The sequence below is a fragment of the Strigops habroptila genome (assembly GCF_004027225.2).
Source record: "Strigops habroptila isolate Jane chromosome 13 unlocalized genomic scaffold, bStrHab1.2.pri S16, whole genome shotgun sequence".
Classification (NCBI taxonomy): domain Eukaryota; kingdom Metazoa; phylum Chordata; class Aves; order Psittaciformes; family Psittacidae; genus Strigops; species Strigops habroptila.
The window spans coordinates 8,064,463-8,080,736 of NW_022651054.1; the positions used below are offsets into that span (position 1 = coordinate 8,064,463).

Sequence of the window (16,274 nt, forward strand, 5' to 3'; positions counted from 1 at the left end):
ACCCAAGCCCCGGGACCGTTGGGGTTCACCTCCCAAGCAGGGCCACCCCCAAGGGAGGAGGAGAGGTGAAGGCTGCCCAGCTAATTGCACTGGCAAGCAGGATTTTGTTAATGAATCAACCCCCTCAAAAAACACCAGATACTTCAGATTTCATGAAACACAGCAGGTGGGAGGATCTTGAAAGGTCTCATCCATTCATTGAATTAAATATCCTTGAGTCTAGCCCAAGGCTTAATAACAACGAAACCACCCACCATCCTGAGAGAAGACAGATTCAGAGCCGCTCGAAAGATGCTGGACTCGGAGGGCTGGGATGGGTCGGATTGGAGGCAGGTTCCCTGTCTGCTCCAGGAGGAAATCCCACCCTGCAGCCCCAGCTCCCAGTCCCTGTCTGCAGGCACCATTTCTCCCCATCTGCAGCCGTGCCGCAGCAGTCTCGGGTGGTGGGAAGCCAGGGTGCATGACAGGGGGAGGCAGAGAAATGCTGCAGGGGAAATTGGAATAGGCAGAATACACTCGCCTACGTTTAAATAATACATGTAATGTGCAATAAATAGATTGTATTCATAATAAATATCAGAGCTGGACAGATATTGGATACAATTATTCATATTCAGATATATTGGCAAAGTGATGCATTATTCATATCATACTCAGCTAGCTCACGAATGCCAGGAATTATTTGTTTAATCATGTGTTTGACAAACATCATGACTCATTAAATATATTATTCAGGAAATAGTATTTGATCAGGTCTAATAGGCATACTGCAGACACTTAGAGATTTGGGGTCCCAAATTGCTTTACTCCAGAAGTGCTGAATAGCTTTGCTCCAGAACTGCAGGCACACTCTAATTTCATCTAACTTTTCTTGTGGTTTCTGTGCTCAGACTTTGAGGCATTTTGTGATGGAGCCCAGCACTGAATACTCCTTTTGGTTTTAGGAGAGCTGGACAGTCCTAGGGCTCTGCCTTTTTCTCTTTTCTCTCCTTGCCAGGCACAGCCTGTCCAAGCAAGGCATCACCTGCACATCTGCTTCTCCATCGAGAGCCTCCCAAGTTGCTATAGGGACTATACGGAATCTTAGCTACAGGAGATGTGTCTTCACACTCTGCTGTCTATTACATCCGTGTGCATTGTGGAGAAGGGTCCTCGTTGACCCTAGTTTTCCCTATTCCACAATGGGAAAGAGGCCGGAGGAACGTGTGTGTGAGGAGAAGTCATGAGTCAGTGGAGCGGGGTTGCTTGAGCTGTGCATGAGTCAGGGCTGTAACCCAGGAGCCCAGGCTGAGTAGGAGGGAGAATAAGTTTAATGAGCAGTGACTGTTCACTTGCTGCTTAGTTTTCTTCCAAGACGGTTTTCACAGCCCTTAAACTTAAAGACAGGGACCCCTCAGTGGAAGTTGTCAAATCAAAAGCTGAGCTCAAGGGATGGGGTTTAATAAAAAGACATAAGGGAGGGGTGATGTTTGAGTTAAAGGGGTCAGGATGGCAGGTGAATATGGCTGCCAGAGACACCTCTTGCTGTTTGTTATGGAGCTGACTTTCTAATCCAAGGCATAAAATTCCATCACATCAATGTCTTGTAATAAAATTTAAGCTAGTGTAATTGCAGAGGGAGGGCCGGGGCCAGAGCTGCCTGTTCATCTGGCTCAGCTCTCTGCCTTCACTTACACGACCAGTGCACCACCAGCCTACCCACCTTAAAAATACTGCCCGGAGAAGATGAACTGCAGCCAGCCGGAGGGACTGGGAGGGCTGACACGAAACTCTGCCTCTGAACCTCCTCTGGTCACCACACACAGATGGGCACACGAAGAGGGGACTCACCTGAGAGGTGGCCAGAGATGCCAGAAGGAAAATGGAACTAGGAGAGACCTGGCAGCATCTCCAGCTCCATCATGCTGCTCGGAGACAGCAGCAGTACCCAGGTTTTGCAGACGTACCTCCCAAGGGACCCAGTTCTGCACAAACACCTTAACTAGCTGGGAACATCAGAGGGGACAAAGGGGATGGCCATCACCCCAGCACTGTGTGTTGCCTTCAGTGCGATGCAGCTCAGGCAGCTGTGGGGGTTTGGCTACTGTGGGGTGTTTTCCTGTGCTCCACTGCTGCTGAAGGAGGGATCTGCAGTTCAGGGGCACAGGAACTGTCCCTGGGGAGGGCACGCAGGGGCTTGCAGCTAATCTGAAAGTTTCTGAGCTGTAGCATGCTGTACAGGGGCTGATGTTCTCAGAGCTGCTTGGTAAGGTGGGAGCAAGTGGCTTCCCCTGTCCCCAAGGGCAGTGAAATGAGGCTTGGTGGGGCTCTGCAGCCTCTCCCAGTGCAACAATTGAGATGCTCCCCATGCCACCATCACTGAAGTTTTCCGGTGATTTCCTTCCTGGGCTTCCACCCATCCCAGGTGGTTTTGGGGCTTCACAGCAAGTAGAATATTACATTCAGTATCTTGTGCTTTTGGGCGTATCTAGACATTGTCAGGAGAAAATCTTGTGACTTGTGTTCTTAGCAGGTAAAATAGGCACCAAACCCTGCATCCCCCGAGTGTGCAGGAGACCGCACTGCTCCACAATGGCCGGGTGTGAAAATAGACCCCTGGCTGCCAGCTCCTGGTGAGGACCACGCTCCTATCCTCTGCTTCCATCGCTGCGCGCTTGCTTCTCCTCCCCGGAGCCTTGGCCAGATGGGTGTGGGGTTGCGCACGCCTGGCAAGTGCCACTGCTTGTCTGGAGCTCCTGCTGCTCCTTTTTTGGTTTTGTTCTTTAAAGGAGAGGCGGGAGGAGGAAGGGAAATGGGAAATATTGTGCCTGCATTTGAGATTCTCTTTAAAGATTTTACTGTTGTGGTGGGGTGAGGATTTTTTTGCAGGTATCTATAGTAACGCTGCATCCAGCTATAGTTTTCTGGAGAGCAGCATTCCCCATCTTCCCAGTTGGATTATTTTTTTCCAAACCCCCTTCCTGTGCCACTCTGTGGCCCTAATGGTCCTTGTGCCGTGTGACTGAGCCATTCCCATGGCCCTCGCCACCTTGTTATTCACTTGTGACCAGGAGAGTGGTCAAACCATCCACAGATAAACCATACATGGGTAAACCATCCATGGATAAACCATCTAGGCACTGCACAGGCCAGAAGTGTGGTGTGCAATTAGTTACTCTGAGGCAGAATAGCAGGTCACTATTTATCTTTAATTACTTTTAGCCCTTCCCAAATAGGTCCTGTTTGTTGAAACCCAGCAAGGTGGAGTATGGTCCCTGCAGGCAGAGGTGCTGCCCATGAAAAATGGGCACCAACAGGAGTGGGTGAAAGAAAGAAAAAAATCAGGCAGCAAAAGGAAGAGACTGTAGGAAGATTTTTTTAAAAGGGGAGAAAGGAGAAAAGGGAAGGGAAACACCTTTCCTTTATGGGTGGAGAGTCCTGGTGGTCCCTACGTGGCTCTTGTGGGGATGCAGGATGTTTCCTTTGGTGGGGATGGGATGGCTTTCCCTGTCCCTAGCTCCAGCAGCACTGCTGGGGGGTGGCCAGTCCCTCACAAGGCAGCTGCCACCCTCCTGAACCCTCTCTGGGATTTTAGGAGCTGTGAGCAGAGGCTCCCTGCAAGCACTAACTTTGCTCTTCTGTCTCTCCTGATGCTGCGAATGGGCTGGGAAGCAGCAGAGAAGTGACTCATTAGCTGCCAGCTCAGGGAAAGGCATTTATAGCTTTTGCATGGAAAACAGCCTTCACTCAGCATCGCCGTCACTGCCCTCAGATGCAGCTGCCGTCACGGGGTGCAGGACCCCGGCGGGGCTGGGAGAGCTGCACTTGGCCGAGGTGTAATGCCTTCTGCAAGGCTGGGTCTGCAGATGCTATGTCTACATGGTGGAAGGAGGAGGTGGAGGTCCCCCTCTGTGTCCCAGCCTGGGCAGCCAGATCCCCAGCACCAGGGGACACTCTGAGAGGTACCACACTCCCCTCAGGTGGGGAGGGAGGGAGCCCTGCTGGGAATCACGCTTCTCCCAGCCGTGTAGTCCAAGCGTGGGTTTAGGAAGAGCCTCCGCAGCCAGGCAGGATGCAGCTGGGCTGGCGGTGGCTCAGGCTAGTTTTGCTTTAGTCACTGATGACTTTGATAATGGAACAGCCATGAGGATGCTTGAGGCACTGGGTTGCTTTTCCAACAGTGCCTGGGCTGTGGTGTATTAGACTCAGTGACTGTGGCACCGCAGCTTGTGATGTTCAGGGTTTTGGAGCATCTCCCTGGAGGAGCCCAATGCCCACAGGGCGACAGCCATCCCGAGGGGTTCAGGAGCCCTGGCCAGGATGGGGTCTGAGCATGAGAGATGGCCATGGTGGCTCTGGGACCCAGCTGGGGTGTGCAGGTAGCTCTGCATTTGTGACTGTGTGATGGAGCTGGGAGACATGGTGTAATGCAGCCTCTACCTCTCACACCCCTCTGCTTCCCCCGACCTGGCCCATAATCCATCGCAGCAGCCTCAGGTTTCTGCTGCGAAGGTGAAGCAGACCAAGACATTGGGTGTCACATTTAAACATCATGAGCTGCTCTGGCCAGGCTGTAGCAGCAGATTTGTGTCCTCCAGCTGCCTACAAAGGAGGTGCCCAGTCACTGACCTGGGGAACACTGGCCTTGAAGTCATCCCCTCACTGGGGGACCTGCCAGGGCAGCCCCTTGCCCCGTGCCATCGCCTCCCCTCTCCCCAGCAGCCCCACTCACCCCATGCTTGTTGCAGGATCTCGGTCTGCGATGAGGACAAGTTCCGCCACAATGAGTTCATTGGAGAGACGCGGATCCCGCTGAAGAAACTGAAGCCCAACCAGACCAAAAACTTCAGTATCTGCCTGGAGAAGCAGCTGCCGGTGAGTGTGGTGGGGGTCAGACCAGCATTCCCTACCATGGGCCCTGTGGCACGTGGGAGTGTGGGGTAGTTTGACTCCTCAAACATGATCGGGGATGGGGAGAGCATCCCTCACAGTGGGGAGGTGGGTGTCCAGCCACGCTGTGTCCCGGAGCAGCCCCCAGACTGGGTGCATTCCCTCCCCCAGATAGATAAAACAGAGGACAAGTCCCTGGAGGAGCGCGGACGGATCCTCATCTCCCTCAAGTACAGCTCGCAGAAGCAGGGGCTGCTGGTGGGCATCATCCGCTGCGCCCACCTCGCTGCTATGGATGCCAACGGCTACTCCGACCCCTACGTGAAGACGTGAGTGCTGCTCTGTGCCGTGCCAGTCGTGGTGAGGCTGTGCCGTCCCCATTTGTCTCTCCCTGCAGTGGAGACTAATTGATCTCATTAGGAGATGCAAATGAGGGCGTCACACAGCAGCTTGCGTTTACCTGGAGCATGTTACTCCCCAGTGATTATTTTACAGCACTTCAAAGCTCCGTGTGTGCAGGAGCTGCCTGGTGCTGTGTGGCCGTGCTGGGGCAGCGCGTTGTCCCTGCTGGTTGATGGTGGCTGTGGTGCCCCATGGCAGGCTCAGCGCTGCCTGTGGCAGCTGGGACAGGGTCTGTGGCAGGGGCAGAATGGGCAGCCCGAAGCAGACAGGTATGGTTGGGTTTTGCTGATCGCATGGCCCCAGCCCAGCGGGTGGTAGGTCTCATCTGTCAGTGTGGGGTTGGGTTCTCCCTGAGCAGGACAGTGCCTGTGTCCGATGGTCCTGGACCTCACCAGCAGCCGTGAGAACCTTTGCTTTCCTTCCCAGTGATATCCACAGCTTTTTCACTCTTGGAAGCCCACACCATCCCTGGAAAGGCTCTAATTACAGTGTGTGTGTGTGTATGATTAGGTCAGACAGCACTTTAGATGCAGCCCATGGCTCAGGTGGCTCCAGGGTCCGGTTAGCAGAGCTGAGGGCACATTTAAAGGTCCCACTAACGCTTTCCAATGTGAATGACTAGAAAAATACCAGCATTATTAAACAAAAAAAAAAAAAAAAGACATTTAAATGACTGTAATGGGCTGCTGCAGCTCAGCCTCACCCAAGTGATTCAGGGAAGTTGGTGTCATCCTGGGGCTATTAAGGGATGCTGAGGAAGGTGGTGGTTTGCTGACTCAGAGCCCTGCATCCACGCAGATCCTGGGGTTTTTTGGCATGGCATTTTTCAAACTCACTCTCTGCAAAGCAGGGGGCCGTGGGCCCATCCCATGCCCCTCTCCCCCCCAGTACTGACCCAAACTTTGGCACTTTCAGAGATGACATTTGTTAAGGCAGAGCTTCTGGGATAAACTGCACCCAGGAGGCCTGTAAGGAAGTTTATCAGCAGCACACCTTCGCCTTCCTATTGAATTGTTCTTTAGAAGTGGAGGTGTTTGCCTAAAAATCCACTCTTGCTTTTTTAAATGCTCATTGGAGGCTCAGCCCCTGAACTAACAGAATTACTGTTGTTGTACACAGTTGTTTTGTAGGTGCCCCTTGTGCTATCTACAGTAGATTGTATCTGCAGGGCTTGAATCAGAGCAGATATAGACAAGTGATGCTTCTTGGTACAAGCCCTATTTTTTTAATTATGAGCAAGATCTGGAAAGTGTAACAGGGAAGTAGAGCTGATGTTTAAAGGAGCAGCACCAACACGAAAGAGTGATGGATTGACTTTGGCGTGGCATAAGGTGAGAGGTGGCATATGGCAGAGAGGTGCCCTCTCTGCTTGATGATGCTTTAATCTCGTTTGCTTTCTGACCCTGCTGCTGTGCTGCAAAGTATCTGCAGGTAACAGTGGTGCACAAAGCTGCAGCCACTGCGCTTGCTCCTGGTCACTCTTACACACCTGCCTGTGGTCTCTGTCTCCTGGCAAGGCTCTGGATGAGCAGACTAGTGACACAGTCCCAAATCTGGACTAATCTGGGCTAGGAGTGTTTGGTTTTGGGAGCTGGGAGTATGTGTGCAGTGCCAGTGTCCCCTAGGGACTGGAGATGGGATAATCGGTGCTCCCTGATGGCAGCTCTGATGGTCTTGTGCTAACACGGGGAAATGCTGCTTCTTTCCAGCCATCTCCAGCATCTTGGCAGGCAGGGGAGGAGGGAGCTGCAGGTTTGGGGGGCTCAGCCCCCCATCTTACCCTGCCTCTCCTCAGGAGCTGGTCCTGCAGCCAGAGGTGCCCCCATGCATGCCTCGGCTGCAGGGGAGGGCCCCACAGCCCTTCCTTGCTGGGAGCAGGCACAGGAGCTGTGTGCGACAGTGCTGCATTGGTTTCGTTGCAGTTATCTGAAACCAGATGAGGACAAGAAATCAAAGCATAAGACGGCGGTGAAGAAGAAGACGCTGAACCCTGAGTTCAATGAGGTGGGGTTTTGATGGCTGTTGAAAGCTAGGGGCTTTCTCAGTCCTCAGACTTAAAAGGAGAATAAAAACCCCAGCACCCTGGTTCATTCTCACTCTGTCTCTGCTCCCCAACAGGAGTTTTGCTATGAGATAAAGCATGGGGACCTGGCAAAAAAGACCTTGGAAGTCACAGTGTGGGACTACGATATCGGGAAATCAAATGATTTCATAGGTGAGTGGGGCACTCCAGAGGCCTCCTTAGCCTCTTCACCTTCTGTGGCTCTTCTTTTTTCATCTGCTGCTTTCCTGTACTTCTTCAGCCTCCTGGTTTGTTCTCCATCCCACGTTCATTCTTGCTGGATTTCTGTTCTGCTTTTATCCCTCTCCTGCACCTGAGCCTCCTCTCCCACAGCCAGCCCCACTGCTCATTGCTTCAGACACCCTCTGCACAAGCAGCACCCAATCAGGGAGAAGATGCATCTCCCTCTTCCTTCTGTTTTCAGATCTTCTGAGTAAAAGACAGGTTTAAGGGGAGGTTTCATTTATCTCTGTTGGATGTCTAGGCTTCTTGTGATTTTGTTACTGGTCACTATGATTTATTGCTAACAAGTGCCCAGTATCTCTGACAGCCACTGCAATTGCAATGAGCCCTTGGCACAAGCACAGGCTGCCTGAGGCAGGTCCCAGACCACAGCCGTGAGGGGCTGGGGAAACCAGGCTGTGATTGCCCATGTGTCACATCAGGTTGTGGCATCGGATGCTGTGAGAGCGGCTGCGCGACCTGGCTCCATCCTGCATCCCTCACAGGGCTGATATTCACCTCCACCTCTCCCTCTGTCTGTCTCTCAAGGTGGAGTCGTGTTAGGCATTAACGCCAAAGGCGAGCGGCTGAAGCACTGGTTTGACTGCCTGAAAAACAAGGACAAGAAAATCGAGCGCTGGCACACGCTAACGAACGAGCTGCCGGGGGCCGTCCTCAGCGACTGAGCACCATGGGGCTGCTTCCAGGGCCGGCACAGCTCTGCCGGCCACAGCCTTTGGACTTCTCTCCTTTACGGCTTTGGATACGGGGGATCGTGGTACTGGGGCAGCCGGCAAAGCGGGAGACCCCATGCCACGGCCTGGCTGCAGGGAATCCCTTCCCAGGGAACAGGGCAGCAGCGGTTTGCTGTGCTCAGCAGGTCCCGTCCCCTAAGGCTTTTCCAAAATGCCTCTTTGCACCGACACACTCACACACACACCCACGAGCATGCACACGCATGCACGCACACACGTGTGCACATGGACACCACACGCCTGCATGCACTGCAGTTGTGACTCCTCTCCTAACTCTTTGCTCTACGGAATTACCTTCTCACTGCCTTGCAATTCAGTGGCAGGAATGAATGCATCATTTCCATTCATGTATCTAATATGAGCAAAAGGCGTCACTAAAACCTGGTACTGTTTTCTCAAGGCAATTGTGCCATATTTCTGGTGGTTTGTCAGTCTCTGTGATTTGGGCCTAAGCAGTCTTTTATGCATTTAAAGCTCCTCCGTTGGAATGATTGTGTCCTCTGATAACCTAGGAAGACTGTTTGCTTTTCTTCCAGGAATGTTGTGCTCGTCCTCTCCAGTAACCCATGTGAAGGTAGCCAGCAAGCTGGCAGTGCTGTGCAGACCATGGATTCCCTCTCACAGTCCCCGGAATCAGGCAGAAGAGGGGCACAGCCGCCCTCCTAATGAAACCATGCCATCCCCCCAGAGCCACACAGCCAGGCTCCAGCATGGCTGTTCTTCCAGCAAAGCTGGCTTTCAGGCTAAATTTTTCTATTACTTTTCCCTTATTCAGCCTTTTCCAATTCATGCCATTTACCTAAAACCCAACCAAGGTGCTATGCACTGTGAGCTGGTGGTGTGAGCTGAGCCATGGGGCCGGGCAGTGTTCATGTTTGCGGAGATGCTCAGCTCCTGCACAGCCATTTGTTGGTCTATTTTCTGCCTCAAACAGCTTCCAGACCAAATTTCTGTGTACAGCACAGTAATAGTATAATAATATTATGATAATATATCCCAGCTCTTATCTTCCATGACCCACGCTGGCCGGTCCCTGCATCCTCATCCCACCGGGTGCTGGCTCTTGTGCAAACACCACTTTGTGACATTTGCACAAGAGCTGATATGTTGTGGGATGAGCTAAAACTGTCTGTGAAATAATGCGCCTTGCCAGCAAGTTCTGAAGCCTTTAAACCCATGATTTCTTAGGAAAAGCTGCTGTTTGCCCATCAGTCTCAATTACCTACAGCTTCTGAGCCCTGTAGCTCTGTGTGTGTGTGTGTTGCCAACTTCTTTTTTTGGAGAGCAATTGGATCTCTGGAAACCTATGTTTACTTTCCAAAGTGACGATCGTGTTACACCTTGTTTGATATGGGGGGAGACGACCCAACGTTCATAGGGGTTTTTTTAATACCTTAATATTTGTAATGCATTCTCCAGATATGCATGGATTTTGCTTGAATGCCGGCAGCGTGTCAAGCAGGATGTTCCCTGTAATCCTCTCGGTCTGACACTGGTCCAGCACTTTAAAACCTGGCTTGGGTTTGAGCTTCCAGGAGAGCCACGGGAGCACCGTGTCAGCTGTGCCTCCCTTTTCTTGCAAAGTTACTTTCAATCCATCATTTGTTTCAGCACATCTTGCTATGAAACTGAGGTGGAGTAGGACATGATGTATGTATGGGTCCCTTCACTTTGTATCCCAGTCTTTTCTAAGCGGACGTCTGTCCGTCTGTCCCAGCTGCATGCAGAGTGGTGGTCGTCATGCCAGGCCTCGTGAAATGTTTGATACCAATGTTTTGCTACCATGTGAAGGCTGCAGAAACTGTCCTTACCTGCATCCTAAGAGACTTTTGTATTTCAGTATTATCTATATCTGTGTACTTTTTGTCAGATTTGTTAATATTTATAATGAGAACCCAAAATAAAAAGGGAAAATAAAAAAGGTCGGTGCTAGTGGTGCAGCTTTTGAATCTCCCCACGTCGGTACCACGGTGTGTGAGCTTGGTGTGTCACAGGTGGAATGCTGAGTGACCCAGAGATGCGAGATGAAGAGGAGCTGGGGCCCAGCAAGGGCTCGGCAGGAGCAGGAGATAGATAGTTTTAAACCAGAGCATCGGGTGCTGCTGGGCTTTATTCTCCACTTTGCAACCTCTTGCTGCTGAAAAAAAGCCACAAAAAATGCTGTAACAGTGTGGGTCCTGTGTCCCCCACTTCCACCAGGACCCTGCTCTGCTTTGGTGCTGTGAGCTTGCACAGGGACCCTAAGGGCCAGCAGTGGAGGGAGGGGGGAGATTAGTCAAGAAAGTATTAATAAAACAAAAAAAATCCCAGGCCTTTCTGAAGTTCCCATTAACTTCACAGGACCCAAGGCACTGCTCAGCAGCATTAACAGAAGGGTGTTGGAGATGCCTCATGTGGTGCCCATGGCTGGGCCAGGGCAGTCTCTACATGGATTTTTGCCATCTTGGACACCATGACTGTGCTCCCCAGAGTGAAGGTGCAGAGATGCCTCCCTGTGCTGGGAGGGAGCCGGGTGCTCCAGCTGCCTCGTTTAATGTCTGTTTTCCCCACTGTAGTTTTGGATTGATTGAATATATATTTGCAGAGGTTAATACTCAGGCCAGGCTGCTTACCGGTGCTTAAGGCAATCCCCTCCTCGGAGGCTGCCATTTCCCTTGGGAAGCCCTGATGGTGTTAGCTCTCCGCATCCACCTCGCCCTTCATCATCACTGCTCCTTGGCCAGGACTGTTGCATTGAAATGAAAACACACACACTCTCACTCTTTACACATATATCCTCTCCCTAAAGCAATACAAATACATTTATCTATATGCACACACTATATATACCTGTATCCTCATGCATGTGCTTTAGTTTATGGCCATTGCTCCTCATCCTGTCAATGGGTAGCACTGAAAAGAGTCTGGCACCATCCCCCTGCCACCTGCCCTTGATTTGCATTGATGAGATCCCCTCTCAGTCTGCTCCTCTATAAAGCCCAGCTGCTGCAATCTCTCCTCCTAAGAAAGGTGCTCCAGACCCCTGATCATCCTTGTGGCCTCCACTGGATCCTCGCTCCTTGTCTTTCTTGTGCTGAGGAGCCCAGAACTGGACACAGTTCACATGAATGAGTTAATTAATGATATGCTTGTCTCTGTTCGTATATTTTTAAAACTAAAGGCTTGGCATTTCTCAGTACCATTTTCATCCCGGTGCAGGAGCAGCAGCAGGAAAGGATCCAGAGCCAGGCAAGCACCTCCGGACACGTGCACTTGCGGAGTGTGTCAGGGCAGGGACAGCAGCACCAAGGACCAAGGGTCCCATCCCAAGCTGGGCACTGGGTTGGTGACACACAGTCTGTGTCAGCCCCAGTGTGCAGCAGCCCAGGCAGAGCCCACAGTATTAATCCATCAGCCCCATTTAATCAGCTCAGGGGACCAGAGCCCTGCGCAGGGCTGCGGCTGCCCAGGGGATGCACAGCCAGCGGGGGGGGACTGGGATGGGTGTCTGTCTGTCAATATCCAGCTATATACAGCTAGCTTTATAAATATGTATATAAGTATATAAATTCACTTTCTATAGTATATTTTCTATAGAAAGTGAATGCTATATAATTATTAGATGCATACAAGTATTTTATATAATTTATGTGTGTATAAAATGTATAACTATAATACAAATATTAATATATAGTCTAAATACACAGTATATCATATATAGTGTATGTGTATATACTATATTATTTATTGTATGCGTATATATAACTATATACATATGTATGTAAGGATTGCTACACATTCACTTTTATCTATTATAGTATTACAATAAATGTTATATTTATACATATATGTATAATATAATTTCAAAATCTCTATTATAAATATGTATGTATTCATGTATGTATAGGCATGTATTGTTATATATTACATATTTATGCATGCGTAGATAAATATACATATTTATATACACAGCTATATATATCTATATCTTTTTATATTCTATATCTACTATATAAAATATATGATGTATACATCTAATTATATAAAAAATTATATGTGAATGTATTATATATAGATATAGATACAGGTAGCTATATTTAAATATACATATATGAAAGCATATGTATATACATGCACTCTATAATACGTAATAAAATATATATGTATACTTTGTACATTTATATGTATTACTTTTGTATAATTCAATATGCATATCTATATGTATAACAGATTTTTATTTAATAGGTTATGTAAGTGTATTCTACATATTATATATGTAGTCTTTATTATATTTTAAGTATGTATTACACACAGTTACAGGGAGCATGCTTGCTCATGCTCTTTCTTGCATGCTCTGTCCACATACATTCATGTATGAATGTATATGCATATATACACACTAATTCTTCTAGATAATATTATAAATATGTAACATATATTATATAGGTTCTATATTTATTATTAAAATATGTTATTTGCTATATTACTATATTTAATGTATGTTTATCCTGTATATTTATAACTGAAGCAGCTGAACCAGTCTGGGGCCAGCACATGGCTGTTGGCAGTAGCCAGGTGGCCTCTCCGGAACCAATATGCCTGGCTGGGATTTTCCTTTGCTTCTTTTCCCAAGCAAAAGTGAAGCTGCTGCCTCCATCCCAAGACCCTGCACCATGCTGAGGCCATGCAGGACTGGGCACGAGTCACCCTTAATGTGGAAGGCAGCTGGGAAGCAGAAGGAAAACCAATCTATTTACTCAATTAAATGATGCACTATTCAGTCATCAGATTTTTAAGTCACCCTTTATCCCCTCTGGAATAAAGAACTGATTATAAAAGGGGGTGGGAGGCCAAACCCTTCAGGTTAAAAAAAAGCTTAAGGTATTTCAATGCAAAGCTCCTCTGGGGTGCGTCAGCCTCTCCTGCTTTATAAAGAAGCTTTGCTTTTGGGGAGGGTCACCTGCATAAGGGGGACTGGTGCTGCTGCTCCAGAAGACCGATGTACTCCAACAGCTCGCAGGAGCCCCCAAATAACAGGACCCCTGGGCCTTTTGATGGCCCCCAATGGCCCTACCAGGCCCCACGGAGCACTTACCTGTCAGTGGCTGTGCTGATGGGCTTCGTTGTGGTCTCTGCCTCGGTTGCCTTGGTCATCGTGGTTTCTATCAGGTACAAGAAACTCCGGTCGCCCCTGAACTACATCCTGGTGAACCTGGCTGTGGCCGATCTGCTGGTGACACTCTGCGGCAGCTCCGTCAGCTTCTCCAACAACATCAATGGCTTCTTCGTGTTTGGCAAACGGCTGTGCGAGCTGGAGGGCTTCATGATCTCCCTGACAGGTAAGGGCACGAACCTTGAGACCTGTCTTGATCTTTGGTTGGTGCTATTGTGTTTAGTAAAGAAGGTTTGGGGAATGTTTCGTCAGTATGCTGCATCTCCTGAAGTCAACACTTTCATACATAATGTAAAACTCGTATCTTCCAGCTATTCTTCAGTGCAGGGAAGGATCACATAGATGGTTGGCTGTGCCAGGTCGCCACTCGCTCTGGCTTGGTCTTCATAGGGAGAAAAAAGTCCCTTGGGTACATGATGAGTCCTCGTGTAGGATGTGTTTCATGGGTGCTGGTGGTTGTGTCAGCACACAGATGGTTTTGTGTGCACCAGAAATGTGAAACTGCACAAAACCTTTGTCAAGGACATTCCAGTGGAGAAACTGGTTGTAACAACAATGAACCACAGACACCCAATTGCCAACTTCATTTATAAGGGTGAAATAGCCTCCCAGCTATCCCTGTCATAAGAAAAAACATCTGACTTCTTGTTATTACTTCAACAGCTCTTAATCATTGTCTGCCACATCCCCCCAGCACAGGCAGCGGAGCAGTAGGAGAGCCTGTTCCCAAGCCACAGACCCTCTTTCTCTCCCAGGTATCGTGGGGCTGTGGTCCCTGGCCATCCTAGCCTTCGAGCGGTACCTTGTGGTCTGCAGACCCCTGGGGGACTTTCGGTTCCAGCACTGGCACGCCATCAGCGGCTGCGCCTTCACATGGAGCTGGTCGCTGCTCTGGACGACCCCACCGCTCACGGGCTGGAGCAGCTACGTGCCTGAAGGTAGGGGAGATGTGCTTCAGACCCCCCAGTGTAGTCCTCTTGCATATAGTTTTCAAGCATGGAGTAGTTGGAGGGTGTCTGTGCTAGTATTTAGAATCTAACACCTCCTGCCTGTGCAGTCAATAATCCTCTCTCAGAGGTTGTTCTTCAGAAGTTACCCACTGCACAACACACTAAACTGTTCTTCCACGTCTGATGGCCATTGGAGCCACGAGCTGCTCTGGCTGCTGGAGCACACCGAGTAGCACCCAGCACCCAGCCCAAATCTGCTTGCAGAGAGGCTCAGCATAACACTGTACAGCACAACATATCACCCTCCTCCTACACAGCAGTCAGCCAGCCAAACATATGCAGTGGCTGATCTCCAGGTCATTGGGGATGGAAAAGTGAGAGGTGCTTTGGGGACGGAAAAGTGAGAGGTGCTTGAGCAGCATCACTACAAGGGGGCAGTCCCAGTGTTTGCTATTCTGGAGGCTGTTACTGAGCCCCTGTCTAAGCCTGTGATCAGTTTAGGCTTGTTTCAAAACTTATTTGTTCCAGGTCTGAGAACCTCTTGTGGGCCCAACTGGTACACCGGTGGCAGCAACAACAACAGCTACATCTTGGCCTTGTTTGTCACCTGCTTCGTGATGCCCCTCAGCCTGATCCTCTTCTCCTATACCAACCTGCTGATGACACTGCGTGCAGTAAGTACAGCCAATACGGTCGAGTTAATGGTTTTCTGCTCACAGAACTGCTGGTAAGGCATGTAGCCATGGGATGATGAGCCTCATGTCAGGTTTTTGTGATAGTCAATGGAGTTGACATTTCCTGGTGCTGTTGTCAGGGCACCTGAGGGATGGAAATGCTGTTGGAAGTTGTTAACAGGCATCTCTCTTCCAAACTCCCCACAGGCTGCGGCACAGCAGCAGGAATCAGACACAACGCAGCAGGCAGAGAGGGAGGTGACACGCATGGTGATTGTGATGGTGATGGCCTTCCTCATCTGCTGGCTGCCCTACACCACATTTGCTCTGGTGGTGGCCACCAACAAAGACATCACTATCCAGCCAGCTCTTGCATCCCTGCCCTCCTACTTCTCCAAGACAGCCACGGTTTACAACCCAATCATCTACATCTTCATGAACAAACAGGTGAGAGAGAAAATCATTCACTAACGAAACCACAGCTTCACTGGGGCTTCTGGAGAACAACTTAATGGCCTCGTAAAATGTGGAGGAACCATCTATCTTATCTGGAAGTGTAGACGCAGGCTCTGAGAGTTGCTGTATAAGCTGCAAGGTTCGGCGGAATAAAATGCAAAAGGAGGGAGCAGCCTGTGAGCCCAAACAAGAGCTCATTTTCTGCTTCCATGATTTTATGGGGTTGGACAACTTAATTTTAGATCACAAACTGCTCATTGAACACACAAAGCAAACAGAATGAAACTTTTATTGTCAATAAACTGCCAGGGCCTGCAAAGAGTTGGGCTAGGAATTGATACAGATCTCACCCAAAATACACCAAGGTGTCCACCCCTCAACCTCTGCCTCCAGGTCTTGAGGTAGACACCAGCTGTCTGCCACGACACATAACCTGTCCCCTCCCTGCCCAGTTTCAGAGCTGCCTGCTGAGAACACTCTGCTGTGGTGCCCACCCCAGGGGCACAGGAAGAACAGCTCCAGCTGCCCCCAGCCCCCATGCAGGCACTGCTGCAAAAGGGCTGCGGAATAAGGTGACGCCATCCCCCTGTCTAACTGCTGCCAACCCCTGCCTGCACCAACGTCAGCTCTGGGCTCAGCCTCATCCAGCATGCCCAGAGAAGGGCCCGGTGCTGTTTCTGCTCCCCACACCCAGAAGATGGGAGGCTCTTGGAGGTTAGAAAGGTCTCCGCA

The 16,274-nt window shown here is 49.9% G+C and overlaps 2 protein-coding genes across 3 annotated transcripts in view; both read left to right on the forward strand.

Moving 5' to 3' along the window:
* The window catches only part of DOC2B (double C2 domain beta), a 36,048-nt gene extending 25,812 nt beyond the window's left edge, over positions 1 to 10,236 (forward strand). For both annotated transcript variants that reach the window (XM_030472764.1, XM_030472765.1), the window contains exons 6-10: positions 4,728 to 4,854; positions 5,041 to 5,198; positions 7,194 to 7,275; positions 7,390 to 7,486; positions 8,105 to 10,236. In XM_030472764.1, coding sequence (XP_030328624.1) covers positions 4,728 to 4,854; positions 5,041 to 5,198; positions 7,194 to 7,275; positions 7,390 to 7,486; positions 8,105 to 8,241 — 601 coding nt within the window. In that variant the 3' untranslated portion in view covers positions 8,242 to 10,236. The remainder of the gene's footprint in view (positions 1 to 4,727; positions 4,855 to 5,040; positions 5,199 to 7,193; positions 7,276 to 7,389; positions 7,487 to 8,104) is intronic.
* A 3,052-nt stretch (positions 10,237 to 13,288) lies between these two features.
* LOC115602129 (pinopsin) lies at positions 13,289 to 16,261 on the forward strand. The gene is made up of 5 exons (XM_030472914.1): positions 13,289 to 13,628; positions 14,218 to 14,400; positions 14,941 to 15,086; positions 15,294 to 15,533; positions 15,995 to 16,261. Exons 1-5 carry the CDS (start codon positions 13,289 to 13,291, stop codon positions 16,259 to 16,261), a joined length of 1,176 nt encoding a protein of 391 aa, XP_030328774.1.
* The last annotated feature ends 13 nt before the right edge of the window (positions 16,262 to 16,274 follow it).

Bases quoted from the DNA above. Each gene is read 5' to 3' on its own strand.
- LOC115602129 (XM_030472914.1), top strand. From the start codon at position 13,289: ATGTACTCCAACAGCTCGCAGGAGCCCCCAAATAACAGGACCCCTGGG. The intron at 14,401-14,940 runs GTAGGGGAGATG...TATTTGTTCCAG, and splicing joins GAGCAGCTACGTGCCTGAAG to GTCTGAGAACCTCTTGTGGG. The intron at 15,087-15,293 runs GTAAGTACAGCC...AACTCCCCACAG, and splicing joins TGCTGATGACACTGCGTGCA to GCTGCGGCACAGCAGCAGGA.